We start from the raw sequence: 17,701 nt of genomic DNA on the forward strand, positions 1-17,701 counted from the left end.
TCAGAGTTCTGTGTATACACTGGGATTAAGAATGAGAACAATATGAGCAGAAACCATTTGATGCTATGTTGAATGCAATGCCTGCATTACCATACAGCACAGAATGTGCTGGTTTGTGTTTATTTTTATTACAGTATTTGGAGGCTAGCATTAGAGAGTTTCCTGCATTAGAGTAATGTTCAGCCTTTATGGTGAAATAATCAATTACAGGAGTCAGGGTTTCAGTATCGAAGGCTAAAAGGGCTGCTTAAGCAATATCTCATACAATACTATCTTTAGGTGCCATTATATCATTGAACAGAACTCATGTATCTTATGCATTTTTTTTCCTTCATGACACACCAGTCACTCCAAGTTTTTATTTATAATTATGGTGGCTTTAAAGTTATTTTTTGATTACTAAACAAACAAACACCAACACACTTGGCGTGTGAAGTTACAAAGCAGATATGCCAACTTTAAGAGCATCTTTTATTCATTTCTAAGCTTTATGTCTGGTGTGTAAGCTGTGGTATCAGAATTGTATTTTGTTTTCTCCTTAGGTTTTATTCCTTTAAAACTTGCTTTAGGGGCTTGTTAATTGTGTAAACCCGAAGTTGGTTTTTTGGATTATTATGTCTAAATTCACCGCTGTTTCGTTTTTAAGCTTTCAATACAGCAATGCAAGCTGCCAAAACTTTAAAAGCAGAAAAATGGTCCTTTTGAGCTCTGCTTTGTGTTAACGGAAAAATGACATTAATGATTATTTAAGAATACTTTTTTTATACAAGGAATCGATCCCTCTGTTCTTCAGTAAGTGACTCGTACATAAACTTTGCAACTTTTTCTTTTTCCTTTTTATCTTGCTATCATTTTAAGCAGGAACCATGTATACCAAAAAGAGTTTAGGAAAGTTTGTTGAAGGCAGAACTTATTCCATGGCATTTCTCTGCCTCTTTTATGGACATACTATTATCTTTAGAACAAATGCGTAAAAGCGGTTTTGCATCCAAGATGTATATTTTTAGTTTGGCTTCATTTATACCCAAAATGTATGAATCTTACTCTTTTGTAGTAGTTCCTAATCTAAACCTAATTGTTCTCCCTTTAAAGTATCGCATAGAATGTTTTCTGGATAATTGCTCAGGTGAGATACTGGAACAGTCTCTGTGTTGTATAGGATTGAGTTCTTGACCCACTATTTTTGAATGTGGGGAATAGTAACTTGAATGGAGTCACTTTTTAAGGTTTTATCTGTTACTGCAGTACTCGGTATACTCCATATACACATTGGTACCTAGACCAAACTTACAACCATTTCATAATAATGATCATGTTAGCTGCAGGAACAAACCAAAAGGACTTATTTGGTAGGGTTCCACTGCATTTTATTCCCTTTAGTACTAGGTTGTTTGAAAGTGTTCTAATTCTTGGTCTATCCTTTTTCTTTGCATGTACTTTGTTTCTGTCTCTCTCAAACAGCACTGAAAGGAGTCTTGGTTTGATCATTCTTATCTTAACTTTCATGTTCCTCAAGTAATTTGAAAAATTTAATTTTATGTAATTTTTCATCGTCTTGTACAGTAAGCAAGGAATATAATAAATGACACTCAATCTACCTGTTATGAGCTTTCAACACTAGAATTCTGAAAATGCCACTTTAGAAATGTAAGTAGGACTTAAAAAATAACTTGTGCATCACCTCTGATCAGAAACTTGAATATGTATACCTAGTGTGTCAGACTTTGTGTAGTTGGAAGTTACCATGAATATCTGCTATCCATTAATCTGTATAAATATGTGTCCACTTTAAATTTCTTCTGTCTTCCCAAGCAGCTTTGAGGACCAACTTTTAGATCTAGTATTTCTAAGGATTTTTTTCAACTTAAATATCAGTAAGCAAGATATTTGGACAAACTCACGGTTGTTGCAGATTTTCCTCTTGTTGTATATACTGAAAACAAGACTGGGTAATGAACCTCATCAAGAGCTTGTCAGCCTAGATGATGGATCATGTCTCTGAAGAAATCTCAGATTCCAAAGGCAAACCTGAAGACTTAAAAGCAGAGTTGTGGTTTGGTAGGAAAAGCTCCTTCAGACCAATCCTAGTAAAAGAAATACAGCCTTTCAGGAAAGAACTTGCAGATTTTAAATCAAAGACAGTATCCTTATCTGGTACATGTGTAACAGTGCTCCTGATTTCAGTAGAAGAACAAAATATTTTGATCCCTGACTATTTTAAATCTCCTTTCCACTAGCTGACATTTTCATTCTTTTTAACTTTTTGTAGTGAGTGTGTACACAATCTCTTTTTATTATATTTATCTGCATATGCTTAACTACAATATGATGTTTCATGTGCAAGAATGCTGCTCCTCCACACCTCCTCCCTCTGACCCCCAGCTTTGAATATGCAGCTCGCTTGGTGCATTTTGAGTTTTTTCTCTTTAGTTTACAGGTGGGAATTTTACATTTAATTTACAGTAAGTGAGTGGGCCTTTGAAGACCAAGTCTTCACTGACTTTCTAACTGCAAAATAGTTTTACTGGTTGGTTGTTGTTGTTTTTTGTTTGACACCTTCCCCCGCCCCCCAAGCTTAGCATGTACTTCAGGCCAAATTTTTCTCTTCTCTCCTCCCCCCCCCCCGCCCGCAACTGCACATGCAAGACAATTCCGAATAATATTCCTTGGAGAGTTTTAATTCCCATGATCTTGTTCTAGCATGTGACAGTTGGCAGGAGGGATACTCAGCAAAATCTGAGCGGTCGCAAAGCTTCCTATCGTGTGTGAATGACAAAAGAAGTCTTTGGGCCAACGAGAGGCAAAGCGCTGCTCGACCTGGTATTGGCTACTGGGGATGACCTAATCGGTGACCTAGTGATTGATGGGAAGCTGGGTAACAGGGACCATGAGCTGATCACCTTCACCATCCGCTGGAAAGCTGGCAGGTCAGTCAGCAACACTGAAGTCCTTGACTTCAGGAAAGCTGACTTTGACAAGCTCAGGAGGCTTGTCAGGTGAGGCTCTAAGGGACCATGACCCCAGGGGAAGGGGAGTTCAGGAAGAGTGATCGCTCCTCAAGGGAGCGATCCTAAATGCACAAGTTAATTCTATTCCATCTCAGAGGAAAGGCAGCAAGAGGGCACAGCAGCTCCCTTGGCTCTCCAGGGACCTAGCAGACCTCCTGAAGCTAAAAAGAAAGGCCTACAAAGGATGGAGGATGGGATTCACCTCCAAGGAGGAATATTCTGCACTGGTCCAGTCCTGCAGGGAGCAAACCAGGAAAGCCAAGGCTGCAACTGAATTCCAAATAGCTTCGAGCATCAAGGCCAATAAAAAGTCCTTTTTCAGATATGTGGGGAGCTGGAGGGGGAAAGCCAGGGCAGCATTGGACCCCTGCTAAACCAGATGTGACAACTGATGCCCAGGAAAAAGCCAACCTATTAAATGGGTACTTTGCATCGGTCTTTCATTAGTCCCATGGGACACCCATGCCCACCATGGGACAGGGAGGTCTGGGCGAGGGAGATCCCCTGCCCTCCATCAATGCTGACCTTGTGAGGGAACACCTTGAGAAGCTGGATACCTTCAAGTCAGCCGGCCATGACAATCTACACCCCAGGGTACTCAAGGAGCTGGTGAGCGTCATAGCCCAGGCTGTGGCATGGATCCTTGAAAACTCCTGGCACTCTGGTGTAGTGCCCGAAGACTGGAAGAAGGTCAACGTGGTGTCTATCTCCAAGAAAGGGAGGAAAGTGGATCTGGCAAACTACAGGCCCATCAGCGTGATTTCTATCCTGGGGAAGGTCTTAGAAAAGTGTATTAAAGAGGCCATCCTTAATGGACTGGCCAACACCAACAACCTGAGGGATAGCCAGCACAGATTTGTTGTGGGTAGGTCTTGTTTGACCTATCTCATTTCCTTTTACGACCAGGTGACCTATCACCTGGACAAGGGAGAAGAGATTGATGTCATATATCTTGAGGTCACAAAAGCCTTCGATATGGTATCTCATGATCACCTCTTGGTGAAACTGGCCAGTTGTGGCCTTGGGTCCACCACGATCCACTAGCTGGGAAATTGGCTCTGTGGTCAGACCCAGAGAGGGTAGTAATTGGTGGAAGTCAATCATCATGGTGCCCTGTGACCAGTGGGGTCCCCCAAGGCTCTGTCTGTAGACTCATGTTGTTCAACATCTTAATTAATGATGTGGACATTGGAGTTGGAAGCAGACTGCCCAAGTTCGCTAGTGACACCAAACTTTAGGGCAAAGCATCCACACCTGAAGACAGGTGAGCGATGCAGGCTGACCTGGACAGGCTCAGGAAATGGGCGGACGAGAACCTGATGGTGTTTAACACTGAACAATGCAAGGTTCTCCACCTTGGGAGGAAAAACCTGCAGCATCCTTTATAGGCTCAGCAGTGCTATGCTGGCTAGCACTACGGAAGAAAGAGACTTGGGGGTCATAATTGACCACAAGATGAACATGAGACTGCGATGCATTTCCTCTGTCCTAAGTTCTTTGCTTTTGTCTAGATCAGGGTGCTTAACCCCCAGCTTGTGGGCCATATCTGTCCTCAGGCACCATCTAGCCTCTTGATTGTTCCCAGTGCCACTTATCTGGCCCATGGGGCCAAAAGTGTGAGCCCCACTGGTACATTCTACACCAGCAGTTCCCAAACTCTGACAGACTGTGGACCAATTTAAAATGATACAACCTTAAGTGCCACCAGCAAATTTTTGTCATGTAAAGTAATTATAATATATCTGTTAATGTGTACAGGCAGTCCTCAGACTTACAACAAAATTGGTTCCTGAAAGCTGTGTGTTGAAACGTTGTAACTCAGAACAAATTTTCTCTAAGAAACAATGTTATAAATGGGGGATTGGTTCCTGAACCAAGGCTCGATACCCTGTTTTCACCAAAAATACTCCAGAATTTTGTACTCAAAATTTTGTAGTAATATAGCTACATTAATGTATGTATATTGTAAATGGCAATCATATTGATTTGGAAGGACTTATTTGAGGTGACTTTGCTGGACTTTTTGAAGGGTTCTTGGCTGGAGTCTTCTCAGGAGTCTTGGGTGCAGGTTTTTCTGGAGTCTTGTCTGCTTTCTTAAAAAAAGTGTCCAAGGAAGTTTGGACAGATGTTCTCCAGGGAGATGAACAATGCAGCACACTTGTTTGCTGGCATGGTGTCACATCGGATCAAGTGTTGTAAAGTCAAAACCAATGTCATGGGCTGAAAACTTCTATTTCCTGAGTGGCTAGGTCATGCCTGCATTTACCCTTGCTGCAGATAAGCTGGGAAACAGCGAAGAGGGTATGGGCAGGGGGGACACACTGGAGGGAATAGGTAACGTAGTGCATCTGTATGCTGCCCAATTCCCACTCTGAACTGGATCCAGTCCATGGATGAAATGTTGCAAACTCCTGTTCTCAATTGTTTGTATAACACTTTGGATGCAGGGACATTTCATCCCAAATACAGATCTGGCTTGTAGCCTGGAAAATGCTAGTATTGAAGCACACTTGTTCTGATGCATTCTTATACAAACTTCCTTGCTTCTACTCTTCAGTTGTTATGGCAACACTGAGTATGTAGTGTTGTATAGTTAAGTATATATATGTGTGTGTGTATGTGTGTGTGTGTATATATAAAAGTATTCCTATATAATGTAATGTTGTACTTCTAAATTGTTGAACTCTTACTGTTATGCATAACACAAGTCCCACAGGATCCCTTCCTGATCCCTAAAAGGATCTTGTATTTGGCAGACAAACTAATACTTAGTTTCAAGGAAACTTTTCACCCAAAAAACTTTCCACATTCTTTCCTCTAAATCTCTTACTCCTAAGGATTTTTTTTTTCCTACTGTGAAGCAAGGCAAGAATTCTGGGATAACCGATTAAAACTCACAGGCTTGTATGTCCAGTTGCTGATCTGCCAAATAAGTGACTAGTGTGGTAGCTCTTTCCAGTAAGAACAGTGTTTCAGAATTGACAACTGCACAATGATTTCTAATATATTTAGAGAGGACCATATTTAGTAATATTCTGTTGGTCTGCTACATTTTAATTTTACTTGACTCTTTTCAGGCACATAACACCAGAAAAGTTTTATGTGGAAGCTTGTGATGATGGAGCAAATGATGTTCTTGCTATTGACAGAGTCTCCACAGAGGTCACTCTTACAGGTACTTTATTCACTTTTTCCTGTAGGCTATTACTTTTATTATGCTTTTTAAAAGTTACAGTAGTATAAGAGTGGTGTTGTAGCTGTGATGGTCCAGAAATTATGGGAGGGGCAAGGATTTCTTAGGGTGATATCTTTTTTTGGACCAACTGTATACTAGGGCTGTGCAAAGCTTCAGTCGCTGATTTGATTTGGTGGCTGAATCTCCAAATCTGAATTGAATCGGGAGACCCTTTAATCTCTCCAAATTGATTCAGAAAGATTTTGATGATTCGGCCATAGACACAGCTTTAAATATTTTTTCTTCTACATGCCTCAAGGTACCAGGTGGCTTGTGAATGCTGAGATGGTGGGACAGGATGGATGGAGCATCCCCACAGGAGCACAGGGGTGGTCCCCAGCATGCTCGGCAGCAGACCTGGAAATGGACCAGAAGCATTTGAGTCCTCCAGGGAATGCGCACTGGGGGGTCCCCCTGTGCCCTCCTGGCTCGGCAACTGGTGCCTCCTGGGTCTAGGGGGCCCCCCCCATGGCCGATTGCTGAGCTGCGAAGGGGGGGGGTGTAGAGGGCCCCCCACATCCTCCCCATGGCTGATCGCTGAGCTGGCCCTCCCCCCTGCACGCTCTGTGGCGGACCCAGAAGTCCTTCCATTCCACTTGTGGGGTTGCTGCTGAGCATGTTGAGGGTGGGGGGAAGCATGCTCCTTTGGGATGCTCCAGCCACCCTGCCATCACAGCATTCATGAGCTGCGCTTAATACCTCAAGGTATGTAGAAAAAACATCTAAAACTGTGTCTATGGCCAAATTGCTGATTCTCTGAATCATCATCAAATCCTCAGATTTGGATTTGGCTGAATTGAATCTGGACAGGGATCCAAATCAATGAATCAAATCACTGTTGCTGATTTCAGGCCAAATCATAATCAAATATGTTCTGTTTTGCACACCACTACTTTATACTTGGAAAAGTTAGATAAGCTTTTGAATACATACTTCCTCAGGTTAAGCAAAAAGTAGGACAGGTTGGCTCCTTAGAGATGAAGTGGTTAGGAGAGGCTTGAACCTTGTTTGGCAGTCTGTTTCATTAGATGTCTGTTCATTTCATCCGACAAGGTAGAGTGTTGCCTGTGAAGGCCCATGCCTCTTTCAACCAGTCTGTTACTAAGGAGTTACCCAGTCAGACAGCATAATACCATGACTAACAATGTTTCTGCTCAAAAAGTGAAATGAACAACTAGAAAACCACTTCAAAGTGAACATTGATCTTTAAATAGTTTACTGGATGTCTTAAGTATAACATCAGTGATACAGGTTATAGCTGTATTGGTCTACTTGCAAAAGGAATTGGAACTCATGGCAGAGGTGATATCTTTTATTAGATCAACTAGATATTTGCAGAATGATTTCTTTTGCAAGCTTTTGGACACATTCACCCTTCCTCAGCATTAGGGGAATGCAAACACTCTAAAATTTCTCCTAGGTGGAAATTAAAATTCATATTTCACAGGAGAGCTGGAAGTGTTGTACAATCTTCTGGTTGGAATAATTCATTTTGTGCAAATTAAGCTCAGGTAAAAGTTAGAACAGTCTATTTACCTTTATGTTGTGTGGTGTCAAGCAGGATGTTGAATTGTTTCCTTCTGGTTTCATATTTCTCAGGAGAATGGTGTGATGAATACTCTCCTGGGCAGGAAATTCTCTTGTGTTGAGGCACTCTCAATCTGCACAGAGCTCAGCGGGAGCAGTAGACAGGAGCCAGGGTGTCAGTGTTCAGGTTGCAAGGTGGCTCTGCTATATCTGGCCAGAGTTCTGAGCAGTTGCTGCCTGCCGTGGAGCCCAGGCTGCTCCCAGCAGGGTGTGCAGCCTCCTGGCTATCTGCTGTGAGTGGCCCAGGCTCCGTGACCAGCAGGAGCTGTCAAGAGCGGGGGCTGGCTGTGGCATGCCAAGCAAGATGGCTTCTCATACTGTGTTCTGGCACATGTACAGGAGTTGCTGATCCCTGCTATAAAGGCTTACTGTACAGTAAAATACTGCTCAGTAAGCCTTTTCTGGGGTCTACACATACTCCCTGCAGAAAAATCTGCTCTCAATAGGAGCAGCCCAGTACAGGGCTGGTTCCACCTTCGTGTGGCCTCCTGCAGCAGTTGGTGCTAGCCTGGGGGATGGGAAGCATGGGGGCCAGTCCTGATGTGCACAGGGCCAGGAAACAGCTGCCACTGCAGAGCCCCATGTCCAGCAGGGTTTTCCTGTTCTTGGCCTACCCCTGGCTGCTTAGGGACGTCCCTGGCCAGCTCCTGGTCCTGGTGCTGGTGCTGCTTGGCTTCTGGCTCCTGTAGGGAGTTGAGAGCTGAGCAGCACTAAGACTGAGAGTGGCGGGGGACACGGAGCTACCTTGTAGTAGCGTTATTTGGCTCCTGGTGGGGAGCCGGGAGCTGAGCAGTGCTAGGAGTGGCAGAGTTCCCCGTCCACTGTGGCCCCTCTGGTTGTTGGGGCTGACTGGGAACAAATTTTGCTCTTGGTCAGTGTCTACACATGTGCTACTGCATAGTTAGTTTACGAACTGTATTTTTATAATAAACTAACTGTGCAATAGACTAATTTGCTGTGCGGTAAATGGTGCACACATGTAGATGGTGATGCTTTACTGTGCAGTACATTAGTCTACTGTGCAGTAAAGCATCACATGCTGGGCATGTCCGCATCTCAAGTTTTCTTTACTTGGGAAGTCCATTAAAAAGCTAAATTTTGAAGCGTTTGCTAGCTTCTTATCACGGATGCATCTTAGAATGGCAACGCAAGTTGGTTGTTAGTCTGAAACTCAGGTGGTGGGAGGGGAGAGGGAATTGAAACCTGGATTAAGATGGTATACTACATTTGTAACTTGAAACCAAGATTTAAAGCTGAAGTAATGAATAAGATGCTGAAAGGGACTGCCTTAACTAATTGAGCACTGCAACAGTACAGATTATTAATATGAAGTACAATTATTACACTTTTGTTTAATGATGACGACTTGTTTTTTTAAAGATGAATTTATGCTGTAGCTCCTGGTATGTGTAGTGGGGTTTTAATGTCTTTTGTAAGATTAGAGCTCAGATTATGAAAATGGCATTCTGCAGTTCCTTCTTTAAACCTGTAAAGACTTCTCTGCCCAGGGTTCTGTAGCTTGCTGTCTCTTGATCACTAGTGTTCATCAGCAAATTAACCCTTTAAACCCTCATCTTAAAAATATGGAAAAGTTGGAGAGGTCCAGAGTTGGGTGACAAAAATGATTAAAGGGCTCGGCTAGCAAGTCATATGAGGAGAGGTTGAAGGAAGTGGGCATGTTCAGCATGTGGAAATAACACTTACGAGGGGACATGATAGCAGTCTTCTAATATAGCATAACCTCATAAATCTGGCATGCTTGGGACTGAGCACCTGCTGGAAATCTTAAAAGTTCTGGATTTTTGAAACTGGCATGGTGGCACATCATGGAGCAGTGGCTTCGTGCAGTGTGGTGGCCATGTGCAAGCTTCCCCCTCTGCTGGTCCAGAACCAGCTGCCACTACTCCCCAATATAGCGTACTTTTGAAGAGTGCTGGATTTTCAAGAATTCCTGATTGATTGATTGATTTATGTTTAATATTTGGATTTATGAGGTTATACTGTACCTGAAAGACTGCCATAAACAAGAAGGAAAACCTCTCTGCAGCAAGAAACAAGAGGTCAGGATGTGGACCAATGGCGTAAAGTTGCAGCAAAGTAGGTTTAGACTGAATCTCAGGAAAAACTTCTTTACTGTTAAGACAGTGAGGCAGCGGAAGTTGTGAGTACCTCCAGCAATGGAGATTCCAAGAACAGGTTGGATAAGCACTGGTCAGGGATGATCTAGGAGTAGCTATGCCTATGCTATACTACAGGTGCTTCCTATGTTGGTTCAAACATGGAGCTTGGAAGGAATCTTTTTCAATTTATACCCTACTTGCCCCCCCCATTTTTTTTTTTTTTTTGGAAACATATTGGGGTTTATTGCTTTCCTCAGAAGCATTGGGTGTTGGCTGCAGCCAAGGATGGGGATTTTGATTGGGATGTGGCAGTGTTCCTGCCGGGACTAAAACCCAGAGGTTCCTGGTTAGAGTGTAGAAAGTACCCTCTGCTCATGTCAAACTGACTTGCCATATTTTGTGGCCAAGCAAGATAATTTTACCCCATGATCAGATTTAGTATATGTTATGCAAGTTGGGTTTGCCTTCCACTGTAGTAAGGAGTCTGGCTGTCTTCTGTGGTTCTTTTGAGTATATTTTAACAAGTTTTGCAACAGTAGGATGTTGGCCACTTGTCTTCCTGCTGTACCTGTAGCAGGTTAGGGTGTTGGGTCCTGTGGTTTTTGGGGCTGGTCTGTGTAGTCTTTGCTAATAGGTTAAACAGGATTTTTATAGGATGGTTTGGATTGGGATGTGTGCTGTTTAAGTTGAGAATACTCTTGTTTTCCAAGGGGACGATAAGCTAACAGTTGTGATTAAAGGGTGACCACATTTTCATGTGTGCTGTTGTCTTGGTAGTCTTTCATCAATGCAAAAAAACAACTCTGGCTTGGTCTAGAGCTTTTTTAGGGATAGCTTTGCTTAGCGATACTCGTTACCTTATTCTCTGTTCATGACCTCTGTAAGACTTGCAAGTCACAGCCCAGCTACAGTAGACTTACAGTAGATTCTGATTCTTCAAACTATGGCTCAGTCCCCATCTAGCCCCCAAAGCTTACTTGTACCTCCTGCCCCAAAAGCTTATTTCAAAACAAGAAATTCCTTGTTGGCAGGGCAGCATGCTGAGCTTCCCAGGTAGACTCACGTATGCAAGTTTTGAATTTCTCCAACTCAAATTACTTCTTGATTAAACTAAATGGAAACTTTCTTTTCTTAACTTTATACCAGCAGGTTTTAAATTTTGAATCCATTGCCATCAATGGTTAAGTAGCCTGTTTGTAACTTCGTGACTCATTAACAACCTACATATTTTATTTGAAACTTCTGGATCAAATCCTAAACTAACATTTCTGTGATGGATGTGTTATGACATCTTAAGTTTTCTTTCTTTGCTTTTTAGTTAAGAAAGATGTTCCCCCTGCAGCTGTTACAAGGCCTGTATATGGTATTTTGGGAACAATCCGCCTGGTAGCAGGTAAGGCGAACATAGCTGTGAAGGCATGGTGGTAAAAATGTGTTGCTAGGAAAACTTTAGGAGTAAGTGGGGAGTGGAACATCTCTTGAGGATATGTGAAATTACAGTTTCAAGGTATGGGTACAATGCCATCATATTATAGGTTGCTACAGTAGAACACCATTCTGTGGATTTTAAACATCCTTGGTTATGTTGCACAGATCATCCTTTCCCTTCATGTTTTAAATGTGCAGTGATGGAGTTAAGTGGCCACATTTGCCAATAAGCTTCATTTTTAACTTGCTATTTCTGGAAAATCCTACAAGGAGTTTCACTTTCTTCTACTCATTTCCCATGCTTATTTTGGCTTACTTGGTGGATTTTTCTATAGCATTTGAGTACTGCTCTATGAGGCTTGATTTCAAGTAGATAATGTTGGTACACAAAGAGAAGTAGCTGGAAATTAGCATGCTGGGTTAGTAGTTGTGGATTTTTTTTAACAATCGTTGTGTTCGAGTTCATTTCCAAATAAAGGAGATTCAGCAATTAATAAGAAAAATGAATTGGAACCAGACTTTAAACTCGTGAAGACTATTAAATAGCACAGGGTAAGAACAAATTATTTACATAAAACTTGTGAAAGTGATGGAAATCATTACTTTAGCATGTAAGTTGCACTTGCAGGTATGAGGACCAGCTTTCTTTGGAAGCATATTATGACTCTTTTTTTCATTTTTATTTTATTGTAAAGTAAATTTGAGTTTTGTGCAACTTAGAATGTCTGACCTACTGGTATTTAACTAAAAGAAGAACATGGGTGCTTCATAAAATTCATGACAGATCATCTATAACTTAATCCATTCTTCGCTCCTTAATAAGGAAATTACAAACAGCATGGTTCCTTAATAAGATTGAGACTAGCAGACAATTGCTAATGATTCTGTCTTGGGAGATGCACCAAGGGATTGTTCATTTAAACCTGCATCTAAGGGTTGGAGTTTATGGTTAAAACTAGATTTTCCCAAAGCAGGGAGTAAATAGCTTGGTGAATAGCACCTTGTTTTGGGAAGGTAGAATGAAAAGGACTCTTCCAGAGTCATGGCCAAATGCTGATGGCAGAGGCTATTCTTTGGTGTCACTCTCTCCTTTGGCTATGCAGCAAAAAGATAAAGACTTTTTAACCCCCCCCCCCAACTTGCTGCCAACTTGGCAGCAGCTAACAACGTTAAAACAAGCTCTGACATTGAGGAGTTGATTTTTGTCTGCTGTGTTCTGGTCCCAATTATGGAGGGCTAATTTGAGAGGAAAAGTTGCATGTGATAGTAGCAAAAGCAGTCTGAGATCCTTTTTTTTTCCTCCCCCCCTCTCAATTTTTCCCCAGGCAGTTTAACATATTCAATGGCTTGTCCAACTAATCTTGGGCCAGTTGTTAGTGGTCGGCTAGCAAAGGCAATAGTTATTTCAGGTACAAAATTAACAAGTAGTTCAGTAACATTTTTCTGGTACTTGTTGAAAGCCAGCATTAGTTTAAACCTCTGTCTATCCACAAACATAAATATAAAACTACTTCCAGTCCTGTCACTCTTTCACTTCTTGCAAGAACTAATATTGCATCTTGCATGGAAAACAAAAACCTTAGGTTGACTTGGGAAATGAAGCTAATAAATAACTCCTTTGCTTTTTCAGAATATTACCTGTATAAAATTGAAGAGAATCTATGCCATTCAAGTTCCACTGGGCAGTCTACCAGTGCAAGGCAACTGGGCATGGTAGTATAGTTTGCCCAGCTAGGAAAAGGATGTTTAACATCTGTCTTCAAACTGTTAGTTTGACATAAACAGGCATGTATTTGTTGTGATGCTGCAAAGGTATAGCACTGCAAAGGGTGTACATGTGTTCAGAGTTGCTACAGGGTGTGCCCTCCATCCTAGGGGCTATAGTAATGCACCCCTGCCCCAGGAGGGGAGCATAACAGCCTGTCCCTTTTCCTGGAGAAGGAGGACCACAGGGCAAGCTGCCAGTGACTGAGCTGGGCTACAGCTTGGCTCCCTGGCATGCTATCATTAAGTTATCTACTTTCCTTCCTCTGATGTTGGTATCAAATGAGGGAGGAGGGAAAGAACAGAGAACTAAGGGATTTTTGGGCAGCAAGAGACTTGTAGCACTACTTGTAACTGTGCAAAATAGTGCTACAGAGAAGTTCCTGTTTCATCAAGGAACATTTTTTTAGTAGCATTTGCAGTATTTTTGTAGTGCTGCTGGCAAGGTATGTATCTGAACACCCACTTCTTGTAGTGCTACAGAAGCCTATATGGCACTGTAATTATAGTGTTAGTCCATGGCCTCAGTTTCTCTGTATTTTTTTACATAATTTCAGAGATGAAATTATAAATATCTATAAATATTTTGCTTTAACATGCCTTTTCTGTTTTTTATTGTTGTTTAATGTTTGTAAATTCTAAATTGGAACTTAAGAAATCACATTTTTGATCCTGAAAACTTATGTATCCTTCTCAACCAAGGAAGTGCCCAGAATTTACAGGTGGGAGCTATAGTCCAAAATGTGGTGGCTAGCGCACGTCTTATTGAATTGGATGGATTAAATACTACTGAACTGTTTGAATTTTCTGGGTGAAAATTCAGCCACTTCATTCATACTTCTGTTCACAAATATGCTGTACTGTATGCAGCTTTAAAACCCAATATTGATATTGTTGGCATTCGTTTGCATGTTTCTTGAACATTTGACAGCACTTGATACAAAAATGAATTGCATTTCATCCTTGTTAAATAGCCTGTTCAAAATTTTGATCAGCTCCAAGTTGCATGTGGCTTTTTCAAACCTCTTGGTTTATGTTTGCATCAGAAAAGCAAAATGTGTCCCATGAGCTGCAAATTCATTCTGACAGTAAATGAGCTTCACAGGAATAATCTTCTTCAGTAAAAAGATAGCACTGAAAGCAGATAACAGCTTTAGGATTAAGTTGAGAGTATTCTTGTTTTCCAAGGGGACGATATGCTAATAATTGTGATGGCAAGTGATCACATTTTCATGTGTGCTGTTGTCTTAATAATTTTGTACCAATACAAAAAACCTCTGGCTTGTTCTAGAGCCTCTCAGGTCAGCATTCCTAGAGATGATAGTTACCTTATGATCTGTAAGACTTGCATGTCACAGCATAGCTATGGTGGATTTCCAGTGGATTCTGATTCTCCAAGCCATGGGCTTAGTCCTTCATCTTCTGTACCTCCTGCCCACAAAGCACCTGTATGTAGAGAGGCTATACCTGGGAGTAGATGTTGCCTGCTCAATCTCTGTAATCCTGGCAGATTAAGACTTACCAGTGTGAATGAAATGGGTACTTTGGAAGGTGCACTTTATCTCCATCACAGCCCAAGAAGAAATCTGTAGGAAAGCTGATGCAGAATTTTTTTTTTGGTCGTGTGAAGTAGAGCTCCTCTTGAAGGGTAACCTCAAGGAAGTTACACTTGAGGTTACCCTTGAGGTTTCTCAACCTCTTCATTTTCGTACAGGTTTTCTTTATGGCCGTATTTGCTATGGACAACTGCTTTGTGGTAGAGGGGTGTTAAGTCTACTTCTCTGGCTTTTTTTTTTACTTCATTATTCTTTTTTTTTTATTATTATTATTTTACAGGCACATATCTTATTGTAATAACAAAAAAGAAAAAAGTAGGTGAAATTTTCAATCATGCAATCTGGAAAGCAGCTGACTTTGACATCCTCTCCTACAAAAAGACCATGCTACACTTAACTGATATTCAGGTAGGAGTAGAATAGAATTCTCTGGATTTACCTTTAGTAGAGAAATACTGGGAAAAAAAATCATCCCATGGTAAGAAAGCGTTTGCTTTGGCTACTGACAGCAAGGTGGGCAGTACTTTAGTGCACTGTAACTCAATTTCTTTGCTTTTTTCAGTATATTATCTGTGTAAAATTAAAGAAAATCTGTGCCATTCAAGACTCATTTTTCCAGTCCACAATGTCTGACTTTCTGCTCCCATTTGCTGTCCCTTCTGACTGCATAAGATATTGCTTACCCCGGAGACTGTTCTGACCAAGTTACCCCATGCTAGCTCCCACTTCTACTTCGGAGTTTGTGCACCTGTTTTTCTCTACCACACTCCTTTTCTGTTGAAGAGGCCAGATTTTTTCTGGACTGTCCCTTCCCTTTTCTGCTTCCCCATTCCTTACAGTAATCTCCTGAGCTGACCTGAGAAACCACCATTCCTTCCTTTCTCAAGATGAACTTGATGAACTTGTATAACCTGTAAGTTATACTTGCATCAACTATCCTGAGATAACTGACAGACTAGCCAGTTGTTACTGTACTTTACCTCTCCACTACCCAGTAATGGAGAAAGACAATACCTAAACTTGTGCTGCTTATTCTAGTAGCATTTTATCCAAGACTACTTCTGGGGTAATTCTCCACCAGTGGGCTCATCTACACATTCTATTAATGCGGCTGAATAAACTGTAACTTATTGCTCCCAGGAGTGGCATTTACACGTGCACCTGGGATCACAGCACATTTTGCTGGGGCAGCACAACCCCAGCTGGCAGGGAACCAAGGGGAATTCGCCTCCCAGCCCACAGCTGCTCTGCCCTTGCTCAGTGTGCTGTGGAGGAGCTGGCTGGGGCATCAGGGTGCTACAGTGCAGGGGTAGCCATCGGACAACCCGCAGCCCAGCTCTGTTGTTATTTACACATGTGTTTGAGCGCACGCAACTACTCTGACATAAGGTAGTGCTTATGTTGGGCAATACTATCCAATGGCAGAGTTAATTAGTCTACTGCAGCCTAATAGCACCACATGTGTAGATGGTGACACTACTGTGGAGCTAATTAATCCAACTTTGCAGTGAAGCATATGTGTAGATGCACCCAGTTTTTCCATGTTTAAGCCTCCAAAACCAGAGTATGTCTTCTGTCCACTATTTCCTTTTTTTCTGTACCAGTATAATATTGATGATGCTAGTGTAAATACAGCCAGTCTGACTGTGACCTAAACTATCTAATTATCTTGGTTAGCTTTTTACTGGCTAGCTTTATTGAATAAGCTAACCAATACTTGGTTATCTTATTATAATTCATTACAAAAATTTGTTAGCTTATTATTGAACTTCCCACTTATTTGCATAAGCAGGATCCAGTTTGAGGTTGGGGGATGGGGGTAGAAAAAGGGTGAAATCATTGGAACTGAAACCGGGGGGGTGGCTGTGGAACAAAGGTAAGGCTACTTCAGGCTGGTGTAGCATAGTAGATATGGCCTAAATTCCCACCTGCATGCTGAGCTTGGGACTGCAGCAGGGAAGCAAGCCTGGGTACCTCATTCCTGCTGCACAAAAATATGGAAGTGAGGCAGCATAGCTATCTTGATATCCCAGGGTAGAGTCTCAGAGTTAAGGCATGCTTAGGATACTTAATCAGTGTAGATGTAGCCTTGGTGCCTTTTTTTTTTCAAATGGGCTAATCAAACCTGTAACCAGGATATCTTAGGTGGACTTGTTTTTTGCCAGCATGCTGTAGGCTGTTCTGATAAGTCTTACCTGCTTCCCTAAGCTGTGTGTTCTCTGAAGCAAGACCTCTCTTCCTTTTGTGGTTGGGAAGTACCTAGTATCAGTTCAATTTCAAAAACTAGTCAAGTGTCATATAAAGCACTGCTTTTTCTCAAACGTTGAATTGGCTGGATTGACTTAGTTTACCTATTGATGCAATCACTTCAAAAATTGTAAACTCATGCTAGTCCATTTTGGGTCACATGTCCTCAATATATTCTGGCAGAACATGAAACAAGTCTTAGAAAATCAGTTGGTTTTTTAATGTTTTTAGTTGGGTTTTTTTTTAAATAACACAATATTAGTAAGTAACTAGGGCTGTCTTGTTCCATTTTAACAGTTGCAGGACAACAAAGTCTTTTTATCAATGCTTAGTCATGTCTTGAACGTGGATGGATTTTACTTCTCGACAACATACGACCTAACACATACTTTGCAGCGGTTAGCCAACACAAGTCCAGAATTCCAAGAAATGAGTCTACTAGAGAGGGTAAGGATTTCACTTCTGGGCAGGGGGAATTGTAGGGGTCTTGTCAATCCAGCTTTGTCAACCTATTTTCTGTATGGCATAGGTTTATCTTAAGCCACTAGCATTACTTCATTAAACTGTTTGAAACCCTAATCCCCAGTAGGACTGAACTTGGTGAATGCTAGTTTCATTCTTCCTGACAACATTTTTGCAACAGTTTTGTTTTGAGCTTGCTGCTTTGTCAGTTAGATATCCTAAAAATCAGACACATTTGCTTTTCTTTCTTTCTTTTTTTTTTAAAGCAGAACCTTTTTAAGAATAACTTGTGTG

General features: G+C 41.5%; 1 protein-coding gene across 1 annotated transcript in view; it reads left to right on the forward strand.

The window, feature by feature from the left end:
- Positions 1-17,701, forward strand: part of SACM1L (SAC1 like phosphatidylinositide phosphatase) — a 41,131-nt gene that overhangs the window by 4,217 nt on the left and 19,213 nt on the right. The window contains exons 2-5 of the mRNA XM_090046343.1: positions 6,086-6,183; positions 11,269-11,343; positions 14,979-15,106; positions 17,243-17,392. Of these exons, the coding sequence (XP_089902469.1) occupies positions 6,086-6,183; positions 11,269-11,343; positions 14,979-15,106; positions 17,243-17,392 (451 nt within the window). The remainder of the gene's footprint in view (positions 1-6,085; positions 6,184-11,268; positions 11,344-14,978; positions 15,107-17,242; positions 17,393-17,701) is intronic.

The sequence above is a fragment of the Crocodylus siamensis genome, chromosome 5, assembly GCF_052110815.1.
Source record: "Crocodylus siamensis isolate JL-2025a chromosome 5, ASM5211081v1, whole genome shotgun sequence".
Classification (NCBI taxonomy): domain Eukaryota; kingdom Metazoa; phylum Chordata; order Crocodylia; family Crocodylidae; genus Crocodylus; species Crocodylus siamensis.